The sequence below is a fragment of the Zalophus californianus genome, chromosome 8, assembly GCF_009762305.2.
Source record: "Zalophus californianus isolate mZalCal1 chromosome 8, mZalCal1.pri.v2, whole genome shotgun sequence".
Classification (NCBI taxonomy): domain Eukaryota; kingdom Metazoa; phylum Chordata; class Mammalia; order Carnivora; family Otariidae; genus Zalophus; species Zalophus californianus.
In genome coordinates this window covers 87850658-87867743 of record NC_045602.1, presented here as the reverse complement: position 1 = coordinate 87867743, position 17086 = coordinate 87850658, and the positions used below count along the sequence as shown (strand labels likewise).

The following is a 17086-nucleotide window of genomic DNA, read 5'->3' as shown; positions in this document are numbered from 1 at the left end:
CCTATGAATTAAAGGATTATTATCCTCATTTTACATATGAGGCAACTAATGCATAGAGAGATTAAGAAACTTGCCCAAGGTCATAGCGAGCAGAAGAGCCAGGGTCTAAATTCACCCAAGCCATCTGTCTTCAAAGCTTCATAATTCAACTATGGTTGTGATTAATGGTTGTTAATAGACTCCTACATAGCCACTTTGGCCTGAAGTACTTACCACATAGTGGTTCAGCAAGGCCATTCTAGTCCTATTTCGCCAAAACAAAATGATGAAGGACCCATCACCACCACCACCACCCCCCATTTAGAAAACATTCTAAATGTTCACACTTATTTTAACATAAAAATAAGATGAATAAGAAGCATAACTTCTTCATCTGGAAAGAAATTTAAAATATCTGTATCTTATGGGACATAAAAGTTTAATGCTGAACTACTACTTGAATTTCTTTGAAGGAAGCCTGAACAATTAAAAAGGAGATATTTATAAAGGTATAAATTATTCCTTTGTTACCTTTGTGGGAGTAACATTAGCTGCTGGTCTGAGAAGATACTGGGAATTATATGCTGGTGACTGACTATAATATACTGAAGGGCCAGTAGTTGCAACTAAAAAAAAAAAAAAGAAAAAAAAAGAAAAGAAAGAAAACAGTTAAAAAAGTCTATACTACAGTTAAGACTATCTAGGCAAGAACTATAAATTACAAAAGCAATAGAAATCAAAGAAAGATTTAACTATAGATTTTTTTTTAATTTCTATACATCAAATATACCATAAAGAAGATTATCAAATGACAAACTAGGAAAAACCCCTAAATATGACACATGAGGAATAAGAGAGCAGCACCACAGTGGTCAACAAGAACAAGCGCCTCACAACAAGTATCAAAAAAGGAGCCAAGAAGAAAGCGTTTGGTCCATTCTCTAAGAAAGATTGGTATGATATGAAAGCACAGTCTATGTTCAACATCAGAAATACTGGGAATACACTAGTCACAGGAAGGACTTAAAGAACCAACAAAATGCATCTGATTGGCCTCAGGGTAATGTTTTTAAAATGAGCCTTAAAAATCTGCGGAAAGGCTGCATTTTATAAACTCAAGCTGAAAATGTTCCATTCAAAAATCACCTGGTAAATTCATGCAAAGAATCTCACGGGTAACACAAAATGTGTTCCTTGGCTTTTAAAAAAAAGGGCACATCATGACTGACACTCAATGTTGATGTCCAAACTATTTGTTCCATCAGTTTTGTATGAGTTTCACCAGGAAACTAACAACTAGAAGACACTCATGTTCATGGCAAAGCTTAATTTGTTTTCTGAAAGTTTTATCAGAAAACAAAACAACTTAAAGACCATTTATGCCGTGACATGGAAGAAATGGAAATTGTGACCCAAGAGGTGCTAAACAATTGATTCTAGAAAGCCCTGAAAAAGACCTAGAAAAGACTAGTCAGTCTATTTATGTTCTCTTTACAGTGACTAGAAAAGTAAAAATTGCTAAAGAAGCCCAAGTTTGAATTTGGAAAACTAATGGAACTGCCTGGTAAAGATGGTTATTTTGGAAACATTCTGGGGAGAAAAAAGGAACAGAACACAGAACAAGCTGATGGATATGAGCCAAGAATCATAAAGTCTGAAAATTTAACTAGTGACTTTATCATGACTAGTGACTCTTAATGGTGAAAAAAAATTAAAGAGTTCTTATAAACCTATTAAAAATAATCTACTAGGAAAAAAGTACCAAATAAACAGATAACTCAGGAAATATAAAAGATTATAAAGTGTTGAACACGCCCAGTATAAAAAATAAAAACTGATACCATTTTTGTTTTTAAAAATTGGTGAAGGTTTTTAGAAACCGATAATCGGTAACACTAAGCAAGAATGCAATGAGATGGGCACTATCAGATAATGGTGGTAAAAAAGTGTAAACTGGCATAGCTTTTCTGGAAAGCAATTTTCCAGCCTAAAAGAATTTTTTAAATACCCTAACAATCCTAAGAATGTGTCCACAGCATTATTTATAACAGCAAACTGGAAATAATAAGGAAATAAAATTTGCAGTACTTCTACATGATGCAAAAACCTGTATTCATTAACCGTGTTTTTTAAAAATATTTAAGAAAAATGCTCAGAACTCTAATATTTAAAAAACAGACTACTCATCTATATACAACATAACAATGATAAAAATCTCACTAAAAATTCTTTACATATACAAAGGGAAAGGACCAGAAGGAAACGCTCCAAAAATGTTAATAGCACTCTATGTGGTACAGTTTTTAGTTTACTAGTACTTCTGAATATTTCCTGTAAGCTTATTAATCATTGTTTTTAATCATCTTCTTTTAAAAAGACAAGGAACATCTTGGTATACTTTTACTTTCATTAAGAAAAATAAATCTGTGAGCACAGGAATGCAAAACAGGGGACTTGAGCTCTCTATCTTTCAGGGCCACAAAGCTGCTTTGCGACCTTGTCAATCAGCTGTTTGGGGTCTCCGTTTTTCTCAATTGTAAAATGAGGATGTGCTGCTTCTATACATTTCATAGGGTAATTGCAAGAATAAAATGAGACAATGTGAATGTTATATGTTTAACAACCAGAAGACCTTTTATGTCTATACACAGAAGAAATGGAAATTGTGACTCAAAAGGTGCCAAATGATCAATTCCACACAGCACTCAAAAAGCCCTAGAAAAGGCTAGCCAGTTTACTTATCTTCTCTATGCCAGGCTCTACATAGTGCACAGGGTTTTTTTTAAGTGAGCAATGTGTGAACTCTTGACACATCTCATATATTTATCCATGACTCATGACATTTAATAAGTCTGACTGTACGAAGATTTCCTATTATTTTGCCTACATTAGAAGACACTGTCAAAAGAGGATAGTGAGGCTGCTTTCAGTACAGCCCGATGGACCATCACATAAATGCACTCATCTAAACTGGAACATACTACTCTAAATCTTCCCCGGGTTAAAACCAGTTAGAAAAAAAAAAAAGCATACTACTACCATTTCTGGAATCTATCTCATGTCAAGGAAACCTGTTTGTATCATCACTTCTCGCTGCCTGTGGGCAATATATCGTAAGACCACTGAAGTCTGAACCCCGGCTCTACCAATAATTAGCTATACAATAATGGATAAATTACATAACTTTTCTAAACCCATTTCCTCATCTATAAAAACAGAACTCATGGGGCACCTGGGTGGTGCAGTTGGTTAAGCGTCTGCCTTCAGCTCAGGTCAGGATCCCAGGGTCCTGGGATCAGGCCCTGTGTTTAGGCTCCCTGCTCAGTGAAGAGTCTGCTTGTTTCTCCCTCTCCCTCTGCCCCTCCCCTCCCTGCTCATGCTCTCCTCTCAAATAAATAAAAAATCTTAAAAAAAAAAAATTCATAATGGTATCTACCATTCTGGGTTACCATGATTAAAGAAAATTACATGCACAAAGCACTTTTGCACACAGACAACCCACAGGACACCCTTGGTTCATTGTTTACTACACACTCTAACACACCTACACATACACAAATGCTCACAATAATGAGAGGCAAGTTTTATCTCATTTCAAACACACAAACTGACTCAAGAGGTCACTATGTACTAGAAAGCACAACTTCAAATTCCAATATGGCCCAGCTCCAACTCCTTCCTTCTTTGTATGACCATGGTATTTCAAAATGAATGTCATACCTTAAGTATATCATCAAAATAAATCCTGAGAAGGTTTTATTTAGCCATCTCTTAATGCACAACAATATCAGGTAACATTTTCAAAAGTCAGGAATAGTTCTACCTCAGCCTCAGCTTCTCTGACATATGTATTAAAGGATCAGATAAAGCTTGTTTTGTTTCTGCTTAGAGCTATAAAAATCTCAGTAATACCAAGCACAGCTTAAGAAACATATAAGCAGACATGTATAAACATGTATATAAACAAATATATATAGACAAGGTGAGTTCACAAGTTATCTGTGTAAAGGAGGAGGAAGTACAGTGATTTTACTAAAATCTGGAATTATCTAGTTTCAAACTAACCTGTTAGTGGAGCCCCATGAAAAGTCTGTGATCCCTGATATCCATCAGGCACTGAATCTGGTCCATAATTCTCTGCAGGCCAACGATGAGGGGACCCCGAGTTACTACTATGTAGTTTCAACTCCTGCATTTCTTTCTGTTGGAAGGAAGAAAACAACTGTAAGCAACTGTACCATGCCAGAAACAGTGCCAGAGCAAACAAATATGTTAAATTTAAATACTTTAAATACTTGATGATGTGTTTTTAGAGATTCGGTATTCCAGTAAGATCTGTGTATCAGGTGCTCATTTAAGAAAATGATCCTTAGTTTGTTAAAACCAATTTATTTCCTCCCATTCTTTCATTCCTTAGTATATTACCTAATTCATTCTAGAGTTAGCTATCACCTAAACTGATAACCTCCTAGATGGCTTCATCTCCATTTCCACTCCATACTTGCCTAAATTAATCTTCCCAAAGTTGAGGGTTTTTTTTTTTTTTTAAGATTTTATGTATTTATTTATTTATTTGAGAAAGGGGGGAGCGAGAGACAGCAAGTGAAGGGGCAGAGGAAGAGGGAGAAGCAGACTCCTCACTGAGCAGGAAGCCCGGGGGGGGGGGGGGGGGGGGGCCTCGATCCCAGGACCCTGGGATTCTGACCTGAGCCAAAGGCAGACACTTAACCAAATGAACCACCCAGGTGCCCCTAAAGCTGAGTTCTAGCCAAGACACCTCCCTGTTCAAAAACACAAGTACCTACAAATTAAACTTCTCTGATATTCTTGGTCCTCAGAAGTATTGCCCCAAACACCCTTTGGGCACCTCCTTTCATCACTGCTTTCCTCCCCAGTCCATCTAGGCTACTCAATGTTCCAAATTACCTCCCAATACTAGCCTTCCACCTACACACAACTGATGTAACAAAACACTACAAATCCTTCAATGCTCTAATGATCCACTAGGAAAGGGAAAATAACTGATACCTCAGAATATATTATGTATATAATAATACAGTCCAGGCATTTTACTTAAATTCCCAATCCTTACATACATAAGCAGTATTAACTCACATTTTAAGGGAAAAAAAAGATGCAGGAAATAGCACAGCTGGAATTCAAACCAGATTTTACTCCAAATATGTTTTCATAATACCATTATGCTGCCAACACAGAGGACACACTGCTTTCTAATGGTAACTATGTGGCTACTTACCAGATCTCTGTTGCTTCACAGACAACTAAATGACAACACCCTCCCCAACCCCAGAAATTACAAAATGTCCCTTACAAAACAGGCACTTATCTTTTTCCAAAGAAACTACAGTGGTATCAGTCAACAGTCATTTTTGAAAACAGTATCAAATATCTGTATATGGGTCCAGGGACCCAATCAGCTATAAGTGACGTCACAGACACATACAGCATGTCTGCTTTCTCCTTCTAAAAGTGGTTCCAAATAGGTATTTCCCAAAAGCCATAAATACTGAGATCAAAGCTATCTTGAATTTTCAAGTTAAATAAATTATTCCCCATTCATCCATCTACCGTATTTAGCCCAGAGGCTACACATCCAAAAAAATAAGAAACTGATGGAATCACCTGGAAAAACTGAGTAGTCACTATAGTTCTAAACATGCAATTAATGCTATAACCATAATTTTAAAAATTCAAACAACTAGGGGTGCCTGGGTGGCTCAGTTGGTTAAGCAACTGCCTTCGGCTCAGGTCATGATCCTGGAGTCCCGGGATCGAGTCCCACATCGGGCTCCCTGCTCAGCAGGGAGTCTGCTTCTCCCTCTGACCCTCTTCCCTCTCGTGCTCTATCTCATTCTCTCTCTCAAATAAATAAATAAAATCTTAAAAAAAAAAAAAAATTCAAACAACTAGAAAATGTGTTCAGAACTGGTTTCAACAAGTCCCACATTTCAAATGAGAAGCCAAGTAAACAGAAAAGTAAAGAAGTGCCTGGCTCAAGAGCATTAATTAGTGACAGTTAGTACTAAAACCCAGTTTTTCAGAAACACAGAGTAATGTTCCACTACACTTCCAAAGAATACAACGCTGGGTGCCTAAACCCATAAGGTAAGCCAAGATGATATGTAATATTAATAGGCCACGGTTATACAAAATTAACATACAATATCTTTGTACAAATTCAAAATTTTGTTCCCCTCCAAACAGCACTTTTGTTAAGTCTCACACATTGCTGATAACACTATAATAACTGCACACATCACGATATCCTTGCTGTAACTTCAAAAGTACAGGTGCTTTAGTTCTTGCCCAATGAGCATAAAACAACCTACACGTATTTCCAATTCCAAAGAAGTAAATAAAGCTCCCTTGAGCCTAACAGTTAAGATTACTTTCATACAGCTAAAATAAGCTCATGAATACATAACCGTTTCCTTACATATTAAGTTAAATTCTTATGAAAGTACTAAAAAAATAGACTTTTTGAAACTGAGACCACATATCAATACCTAGCTATAAAAAATGACACACACAACCAATCAGTCTGAGAAATGAACTCCTAGACCAACGTATGATTAGTTTTATTTCACTAGTTCAATTCAATCACTGGGGAACCACCTCTATGTCAGGAATGCTGCTATGTTTTGGATTAAAGAGTCTTTCCCTTTGAAGGATTCACACCTGGTAGAGGAAACAGAAACAAGTAATTTCAAAAATATGGTTAAGGCCTAAAGACACATGAAGATGCTCAACATCACAGAAATGCAATTCAAAACCACAATGAGATATCACCTCACATCTGTCAGAATGGCTGAAATCAAAAACACAGGAAACAGTTAAGTGTTGGCAAGGATGTGGAGAAAAAGGAATCTTCATACACTGTTGGTGGAAATGCAAACTGGTGCAGCCACTGTGGAAGACAGTTTGGAGGTTGCTCAAAAATTAAAAACAGAACTACCAGTAATCACACTACTGGGTATTTACCCAAAGAATACAAAAACACTAATTCGAAGAGATATATGCACCCCTATGTTTACTGCAGCACTACTTACAGTAGCCAAGATATGGAAGCAGCACAGTGTCCAATGATAGATGAATGGATTAAAAAAAAGACGTGGTACATATATACAATGGAATATTATTCAGTCATAAAAAGAACGAAATCCTACCATTTGCAACAATGTGGATGGATCTAGAGAGTATATACTAAGCGAAATAAGCCAGAGAAAAATACCATACGATTTCACTCGTATGTAGAATTTAAAGAAACAAGGGGGGGGGAGGGGGGGACAAAAACACAGACTCAACTATAGAGAACAGATGGTTACCGAAGGGAAGGTGGGTGAAGGAATGGATGAAAGAGGTGACAGGGATTAAGACTACATTTATCTTGGTGGGTGGGAATGCAAACCAGTGCAGCCACTCTGAAAAATATTATGGAGGTTCCTCAAAAAGTTAAAAATATATCTACTCTACAACCCAGCAACTGTACTACTATGTAGTTACCCAAAGGATACAAACATAGTGATTCAAAGGGACACATGCACCCCAATGTTTACAGCAACGATGTCCACAATAGCCAAACTATGGAAAAAGCCCAGGTGTCTATCAATAAATGAATGGATAAAGAAGATATATGTGATAAGAACATATTATGAGCAACTCTATGCCAGCAAATTAGATAACCTGGAAGAAATGGGTGCATTCCTAGAGATGTATCAACTACCAAAACTGAACCAGGAAGAAATAGAAAACCTGAACAGACCTAGAACCACTAAGGAAATTGAAGGAGTCATCAAAAATCTCCCAATAAACAAAAGCCCAGGGCCAGATGGCTTCCCAGGGGAATTCTATCACACATTTCAAGAAGAATTAATACCTATTCTCCTGAAACTGTTCCAAAAAATAGAAACGGAAGGAAAACTTCCAAATTCATTTTATGAGGCCACCATTACCTTGATCCCAAAACCAGACAAAGATCCCATCAAAAAGGAGAATTACAGACCAATATCCTTGATGAACATGGATGCAAAAATTCTCACCAAAATACTAGCCAATAGGATCCAACAGTACATTAAAAGGATTATTCACCACGACCAAGTGGGATTTATCCCTGGGCTGCAAGGCTGGTTCAACATCCGCAAATCAATCAACGTGATACAATACATTAACAAAAGAAAGAACAAGAATCATATGATCCTCTCAATAGATGCAGAAAAAGCATTTGACAAAGTACAGCATCCTTTCTTGATCAAAACTCTTCAGAGTATAGGGATAGAGGGTACATACCTCAATATCATAAAAGCCATCTACGAAAAACCTACAGCAAATATCATTCTCAATGGGGAAAAGCTGAGGGCTTTTCCCCTAAGGTCAGGAACGCGGCAGGGATGTCCACTCTCACCACTGCTATTCAACATAGTATTAGAAGTCCTAGCCACAGCAATCAGACAACAAAAAGAAATCAAAGGCATCCAAATCGGCAAAGAGGAAGTCAAACTCTCACTCTTTGCAGATGATATGATACTTTATGTGGAAAACCCAAAAGACTCCACCCCAAAACTGCTAGAACTCATACAGGAATTCAGTCAAGTAGCAGGCTATAAAATCAATGCACAGAAATCGGTAGCATTCCTATACACCAACAACGAGACAGAAGAGAGACAAATCAAGGAGTCGATCCCATTCACAATTGCATCCAAAACCGTAAGATACCTAGGAATAAATTTAACCAAAGAGGCAAAGGAGCTGTACTCAGAAAACTATAAAATACTCAGGAAAGAAATTGAAGAAGACACAAATGGAAAAACGTTCCATGCTCATGGATTGGAAGAACCAACATTGTGAAGATGTCAATGCTACCTAGAGCAATCTACACATTCAATGCAATCCCCATCAAAATACCATCCACTTTTTTCAAAGAAATGGAACAAATCATCCTAAAATTTGTATGGAACCAGAAGAGACCCCGAATAGCCAGAGGAATGTGGAAAAAGAAAAGCAAAGCTGGCGGCATCACAATTCCAGACTTCCAGCTCTATGACAAAGCTGTCATCATCAAGACAGTACGGTACTGGCACAAAAACAGACACATCGATCAATGGAAGAGAATCGAGAGCCCAGAAATGGACCCTCAACTCTATGGTCAACTTATCTTTGACAAAGCAGGAAAGAAATGTCCAGTGGAAAAAAGAGTCTCTTCAACAAATGGTGTTGGGAAAATTGGACAGCCACATGCAGAAGAATGAAACTGGACCATTTCCTTACACCACACACAAAAATAGACTCCAAATGGTTGAAAGACCTAAACATGAGACAGGAGTCCATCCAAATCCTAAAGGAGAACACAGGTAGCAACCTCTTCGACCTCAGCCGCAGCAACTTCTTCCTAGAAACATCACCAAAGGCACGGGAAGCCAAGGCAAAAATGAACTATTGGGATTTCATCAAGATAAAAAGCTTTTGCACAGCAAAAGAAACAGTCCACAAAACCAAAAGACAACCGAGAGAATGGGAGAAAATATTTGCAAATGACGTATCAGATAAAGGGCTAGTATCCAAAATCTATAAAGAACTTATCCAACTCAACACCCAAAGAACAAATAATCCAATCAAGAAATGGGCAGAAGACATGAACAGACATTTTTCCAAAGAAGACATCCAACTGGCCAACAGGCACATGAAAAAGTGCTCAACATCGCTCGGCATCAGGGAAATCCAAATCAAAACCTCAATGAGATACCACCTCACACCAGTCAGAATGGCTAAAATTAACAAGTCAGGGAACGACAGATGTTGGCGGGGATGTGGAGAAAGGGGAACCCTCCTACACTGTTGGTGGGAATGCAAGCTGGTGCAACCCCTCTGGAAAACAGTATGGAGGTTCCTCAAACAGTTGAAATTAGAGCTACCGTTCGATCCAGCAATTGCACTACTGGGTATTTACCCCAAAGATACAAATGTAGGGACCCGAAGGGGTACGTGCACCCCAATGTTTATAGCAGCAATGTCCACAATAGCCAAACTGTGGAAAGAGCCAAGATGTCCATCGACAGATGAATGGATAAAGAAGAGGTGGTATATATACACAATGGAATATTATGCAGCCATCAAAAGGAATGAGATCTTGTCATTTGCAACGACGTGGATGGATCTGGAGGGTGTTATGCTGAGTGAAATAAGTCAATCAGAGAAAGACATGTATCATATGACCTCACTGATATGAGGAATTCTTAATCTCAGGAACAAACTGAGGGTTGCTGGAGTGGTCGGGGGTGGGAGGGATGGGGTGGCTGGGTGATGGACATTGGGGAAGATATGTGCTACGGTGAGCGCTGTGAATTGTGTAAGACTGTTGAATCACAGATCTGTACTTCTGAAACAAATAACACAACATATTTTAAAAAAAAAGAAAAAGAAGAAGATAGCAGGAGAGGAAGAATGAAGGGGAGTAACTCAGAGGGGGAGACGAACCAGGAGAGATGATGGACTCTGAAAAACAAACTGAGGTTTCTGGAGGGGAGGAGGGTGGGGGGATGGGTTAGCCTGGTGATGGGTATTGAGGAGGGCACATTCTGCATGGAGCACTGGGTGTTATGAACAAACAATGAATCATGGAACACTACACCAAAACAAATTATGTAATATATGGTGATTAATAAAAAAATTAGAAAGAAAAAGAAGATATATGTGGTATATAATAATGAAATATTACTGAGCCATCGAAAAGAATGAAATCTTCCCATGTACAATGACGTGGATGGAACTAGAGGGTATTATGCTAAGTGAAATATAAGTCAAAGACAAATACATGATTTCACTCTTGTGAAATTTAAGGAACAAAACAGATGAACATATGGGAAGGAAAGTAAAAATAAAACGGGGGGAGGCAAACCATTAGAGATTCTTAACTACAGGGAACAAACTAAGGGTTGCTGGGGGGGTGGGGAGGGACAACTGAGTGATGGGCATTAAGAAGGGCACTTGATGTAATGAGCACTGGGTATTATATGCAACCGATGAATCCCTAAATTCTACCCCTAAAACTAATAATATACTATATGGTAACTGAATTCAAATAAAAAATTGAAAAAAATAAAAAATACATTTATCTTCAGAAGCACTGAGGAACATACAGAATTGCTGAGTCACTATATTGTACACCTGAAACTAACGTAACGCTATGTTAACTACACTGGAATTAAAGTTTAAAAAATTAAAATTAAAAAATGGGAGAAATAATATGGTTAAGTGTCAAGGTAAACTATACAAAACAGTTTGACTCTATGGTAGCATGGCAAAGGGACATTTTGAACAGCTTTACAAGGAAGTGAGGGCGTGGTCAAGGAAGAAATCTTGGAATAAGAGGCAGTTTAGAGATATTAAGTGATTTACCATTGGGAGAAATAATATGGTTAAGTGTCAAGGCAAGCTATACAAAACAGTTTGACTCTGTGGTAGCATGGCAAAGGGACATTTTGAACAGCTTTACAAGGAAGTGAGGGAGTGGTCAAGGAAGAAATCTTGGAATAAGAGAGGCAGTTTAGAGATATTAAGTGATATACCTTAATGGCCTCTACTTGTTGGCAGATCATTTTCAATAAAGAATTTTGATCTTCTGCCCATCGAGGTGGTGTTTTGGGAGAATACTAAAAAAAAATAACAAAAAAAAGTATTTAAAACATTTAGAACAGAAACATTCTGCACTGGACTGATTCATTTTCTTTCTACTTACCTTGTAACTTTTACTTGGTGACAGAGAATATATGCTGGGAGATGGTGTAGAATGTTTTATTTCTGAATCTGCATTTCGCAAAGAACCATTTTTATAAAGAAGACCTTCACTATAGTCCTCAAGTTCCTGCATGACCAAATTAAGCATCTCTTTTACAGACTCCAGTGGCACAGGCAACTAAAAACAAAAGGCACGAATCAAAGGCTTTAGTTTTGCAAAAATAAACTAACAACTCTGAAATAAATACAAAGACTTTATCTTATTAATTTACTTTTATGTTCTCACTTTTGTCTAATAAGCACTTTATACTTTACATAGGAACACACATGAAACTGTTGTGTAATCTAAAGTCTTCTAACGCTAAAGTTTTTGATGTTCCTGTCCCTTCTGTTAACCATAATAATGGTAGAGGAATGTTAACTTGGGAAGTTTTTCCACATGAACAAAATAAGCTACTGATTTTTATTAATTTTGAGTGGGAGAGAAACATAGATGCTAGAATGTACCAGATAATAACAATCCTAACATAAGAGCAGCAACATGACTTAATCAACAAAATACTTGGAAGGTTGAACATAACTAAAGTTAATACCATCATGACAGTCTCGAACTGCTTACAGTTAGAAAAAAGATAACCCATTACCAAATAGTAAAGATGAGAAGAAACTCGGTGTCAGCAACTACTTTCAATTTCAGTGAAATGTTTAACTGCCAAATTCATTAACAACCAGTCCTTAGGCTGCAATATTTGCTTTGATTGCATTGCCAAGATAACAAAAATAAATATTCTGCTTAGAAACCTTTTCTAAATTCCCTAACAAGTATTTTTACAGAAAAGTTAGATTCCCAAGTTTAAGAAAAGAAACACCAAACCTAAGATACAATGCAATGCTAATATTTATACACCGTTTCTGTGCAATAAGTATTACTGTTTTTGAAATTATCAAAATATAAAACCAAAGTAAAAATACTTACCATCCAGTCAGCAATAGTAAGAAAGTACAAAGAGCCTGTAGCTTACCTTCTTGGCCACTGAAAGATTGGAATCACTGTCATCTAAAATCTTTATTAGGTAGTCCCTGGCCTTTCTCAGGTAATTTTTGCACTCTTCTTGTTCTTCAGGAGAAAGGGCATCATTTTCAATGTCTTCTGCTTTCCTGTGAAAAATCTATACAAAGAATGCTTTTATGAAACAGTTAGGTTTTTAAAATAAAAAACTTTTAATTCACGTACAACATCTACTTACCAGTGCAAGATTCCAGTAAGAAACAACGTTTTTTATAGATTCAAAAGCAGTCATAGCATCTTCTATATTTCCATTAACTACATCCAATATAGCAAATGTTATGTGTGCTTCCTCCTCGTATTCACCAACTTCAGATGCCTAAACACATTTAGTAATTTTTAGTCCAACTGCCTCTCCCCAGAATATCAAACCCAAGTGATTTCCCAAAGATTTCACATGATCTAATTAACAGCTCTGTCTTCTTTTCTGCCATGTTTTGTGACAGCTAGTGGATTTTGAAAACAAGACAAGGGTCAAAGAGCCAGGCAATTAATTTAAGCAGTTTATACTTCTATTTCTTTGTTTATAAACTGGAAATCCACATCTCCAGTTCATTCACAAAGGGATCCTCCATTACCTGAATGTCTGCACTATGAAAATGTTTAAACAGAGGGTCCGTAGGTTCAGGAATACTGCTCTTCTTTTTGATTGTCTTCAACATTGGCAAAACTTTTTTCCAATAATGAACACTTCTGCCTATGTATTCCCGTTGATCATAAAAAGAATTAAGACCGCTGCCCTAAAATAGAAAGTTAGAAGCACACAACCTAAGGAACACAAATAAAAGAATCTAAAAATTCCTTTATAAATGGTCTGAACTGGTTAAAATTTCAAATCAAGGCAAAACAGAATCTCAAAAGTCACAGATCTCACTTTCCAAATGTTGGAATAAACAACCACCTTAATACCAGTGATCATTCTAGACCCAACTTTTAAAACACTTTCAATGATACTACCTAATGAGGCAGCCCTGTTTTTTAAATGTTGCCATTTAACATAGCCCAAACCTGCCACTTTCTAAGTGTCATAGTTTGGTGGCAGAGTTAAACATCCACACCTAACCTTGCCATAGAATAGACCTCAAATATTTATAAAGATCTATAACGCCCTTAACCTACAGGACCTTCTGCTATCGACATGTAAGAAAAATTTTGAGGCTGGATAATAATTATCATAACTTAGTTATTAAGTAATAATAACAGCTAATACTTATGTAACATTTACTGTGCTAGGCACTGTTCTAAATGCTTATATATTAACTATTAACTATTTTGTGGCAAGATTAAAAAAATACATTTCACCTGGCATAATGCAAATAAGCTGATACTACTTGAACTAAAAGGCTCAGTGAAAAGTCTGATTTTTAAAAGTTAGGTAATGTTCTTAAAAATTCCTATGCTTTAATGAACTCACCGTTTTCTGAAGGCATTTTGCCCAATGTACAAGCAGGGCAGGGTGAAGGCCATGTTTTTCCTGGCTCCTTAGTGTGTTTATGTCATGCTGAACTAGAAGTCGCAATTTTGCTGTGGTTCCAGGTCTAAAAAAAAGTTGAATAAAACTGATGTATAAACACACAGTTCAAAACTTACATGTATGTTAATCATCACATGACAAACTCAATCTTCACATGAGAGTTAGATACCTAGGCAGTAAGTTTTTAAATAGGTTTTTAAGTTAAAAACTTAGGCAATAAGTTAAAGGAATATTTTTATTTTACTACTTACACTGTTTTTCTGTGAATTAGATTACAAACTGCATCCCACCAAGATTTCTGTCTTTCTGTACAAAGCTGTTTACACACAGGAAGTGGCAAGCATAGTGGCTGATAGAAGCTATAGTGAGAACTACATTTCTCCTTTAATTGTAAGTGGCTGGTATATATTACTCCAAGTAGAAATACCTATTTAAAGAAAAATCAATTTAAGTTAGAAAAAAATTAAACAAAATTCAAAATATTTAATTTGTTAAAATCCTCGCTTACTTCAAGATCTAAAATACATATTGATTCGGGTGCATTTGTTTCAAGTCTCGAGGTTTCCTGGGGCAAATGATGAAACAGCTGCTTTAGCCATTTTCGAATCGCAGGTAAGGCAGACAACGAATTCCACTGTAAGCCAAGCCAGGTAAGGTGCTGAAGACTACCATTATGTGCTCGAATGGCACCTGAAATAAAGAGCAAAAACTGGCTTGAGGTTTTGGAAATCTTGTTTGTGCCATCAGTTTTGCCAATTACTCACAATAAATGCATCTTAATTTTATAATTGCTTTTCTGTATCAGAGCTGGGCAAGTTTTATGCTAAGCAGTCTCATGTTCTTACTAAAGGTAGTCACACTTCATGCTTTAGGAATTTTAATAACAACAGTTATGATGAAAAAAGCTCCTTTCAAGTCCATCTAAGAAAAAAAAGGTTATCACCAGAGCTCAATAAAACACTGTAGTGACAGAAGCCACCCAGTATGAAATCCTGAAACAATGGATTTTCCTTTCAGTAGAATGTCATTAAAACAATGGAATACCACTACATTAATCCCTTGGGATAGTAAACAGATCTTTTCTTCCACAAGAAATTTAATACCGAAAAGGTTATGGGCTTTTGAAAGCATAGAGGTACAACCTTTCTGGCAATATGACAATTTGCAAGAGACTTAAAGGTGTTCATCAACTTTACTTCAGTAATTCTGGTTTTAGAAAACTCTATGGAAAAATCTGAAATAGAGCTACTTTATTTTTCACAGTGAAAAAACTGAAAACATCTTAGATGCCAAACAGCAAAAAGTGGCAAGCAAATTATGGCTAATTCATATAACAAATTATACTGCCAATAAAGTATTTACAGAAACAGATAAACAGGGAGAGAATTCATGAAAGAAGACAATCACATGTACAGTATAAACAACTATTTAGAGAAAAACATTCCACCACTACCATCCTAACCCCTCACACCACCCTACCCACCCCCATAAAAATACCTCAAAGGAATACAGGTAAATATTAAGTCATTATTTCTGGGTAATAAGATTATGAGATTATTTCTCTTTTTGCTTTTATTCTCCTAAAACAAAAGGATTAAGATACAAAATGTTTACTTTAGAAGATACAACTTACCAACATCGTATCTAGCCAAATCATCAGGCTCTGGTGCTTGTACATCAATGTTTCCAATATCATCATTACCAAGAAAAGATCTATCCTTAGGTGACTGACTAGAAAACAGAGCATCATACAAAGCAGACTGCCCACTTTTATTGGCGAAGGATTCTACAACCTCTTTTAAAAAATCTTGCTTGTCACGACTTAAGTTTAGCAGCATGTGTCCTGAAAAACAAATTATTTCCATCATTTAAAAACCAGATTATTTTTACTCACATCTCTCAATAGTTTCATTCATATACCCTAAGGAGAAAAAACATGATTAGCTCAGAGCTAACCCTCCAACCCAGCAACCACAACTGAACAAAAAGGGTGCTTATGCAAAAAATGAACACAGACTACAGGTTTAACAGTTATCTTTTATCTACATGCGAGAGTGAAAGGAAGGAGAAGACCAAAATATGTCTGAAAAATGCCAAAAGTACTTAAGGTATTTACATTTTAGATGGAAAGTGTGTCATTTAAGTGGCCACAGGAGAGCAGAGCCAAGCTCAAATTCTCTAATCTGATAAACTGATTTTTAAACCTAGCTGGGAAGAATCATCCTTGAAAAAGCTCTTAAAAAAAAAATAATTATTTTCATGCTGCACTTCCTAGAGATTGATTCCACAGGTTTGGGGTGAGGAATCTATTTTTAAAACACTCCTTTGGGGGCACCTGGGTGGCTCAGTCGTTAAGCATCTGCCTTCGGCTCAGGTCATGATCCCAGGGTCCTGGGATCAAGTCCCACGTCGGGCTCCCTGCTCAGTAGGAAGCCTGCTTCTCCCTCTCCCGCTCCCCCTGCCTGTGTTCCCTTTCTCACTGTCTCTCTCAAATAAATAAAAAAATCTTTAAGAAAATAAATAAAAATAAAAAATCTTTACAACCTTTAAAAAAATAAATTAAAAAAAATACTCCCTTGGATGAAGTTCTACATGCTAGAACATGGCTGCACCCTGAAAACACTATGGTTAAGTAGAAGTGTCAGTCACAAAAGGAAAGACCACGTGTCATGTAATTCAATTTATATAAGATGTCCAGAATAAGGAAATCAAAAGAGATAAGAGTATTAGTGGTTGCCTAGGACTAGAGGGTTTGGGGGAAAATGGGGAGTGACTGCTAATGGCTACGAGGTTTCATTAGGTGATGAAAATGTTCT

General features: G+C 36.8%; 1 protein-coding gene across 3 annotated transcripts in view; it reads right to left on the bottom strand.

Moving 5' to 3' along the window:
* The window catches only part of RANBP2 (RAN binding protein 2), an 85612-nt gene that overhangs the window by 23803 nt on the left and 44723 nt on the right, over nt 1–17086 (bottom strand). For 2 of the 3 annotated variants that reach the window (XM_027623709.2, XM_027623710.2), the window contains 11 exons: nt 15904–16113; nt 14779–14960; nt 14522–14697; nt 14211–14334; nt 13375–13536; nt 12978–13115; nt 12753–12899; nt 11732–11908; nt 11562–11645; nt 4045–4180; nt 511–605 (listed from right to left, as the gene is read on the bottom strand). In XM_027623709.2, coding sequence (XP_027479510.2) covers nt 511–605; nt 4045–4180; nt 11562–11645; nt 11732–11908; nt 12753–12899; nt 12978–13115; nt 13375–13536; nt 14211–14334; nt 14522–14697; nt 14779–14960; nt 15904–16113 — 1631 coding nt within the window. The remainder of the gene's footprint in view (nt 1–510; nt 606–4044; nt 4181–11561; nt 11646–11731; nt 11909–12752; nt 12900–12977; nt 13116–13374; nt 13537–14210; nt 14335–14521; nt 14698–14778; nt 14961–15903; nt 16114–17086) is intronic. The other variant, XM_027623711.2, reaches the window with a different exon arrangement.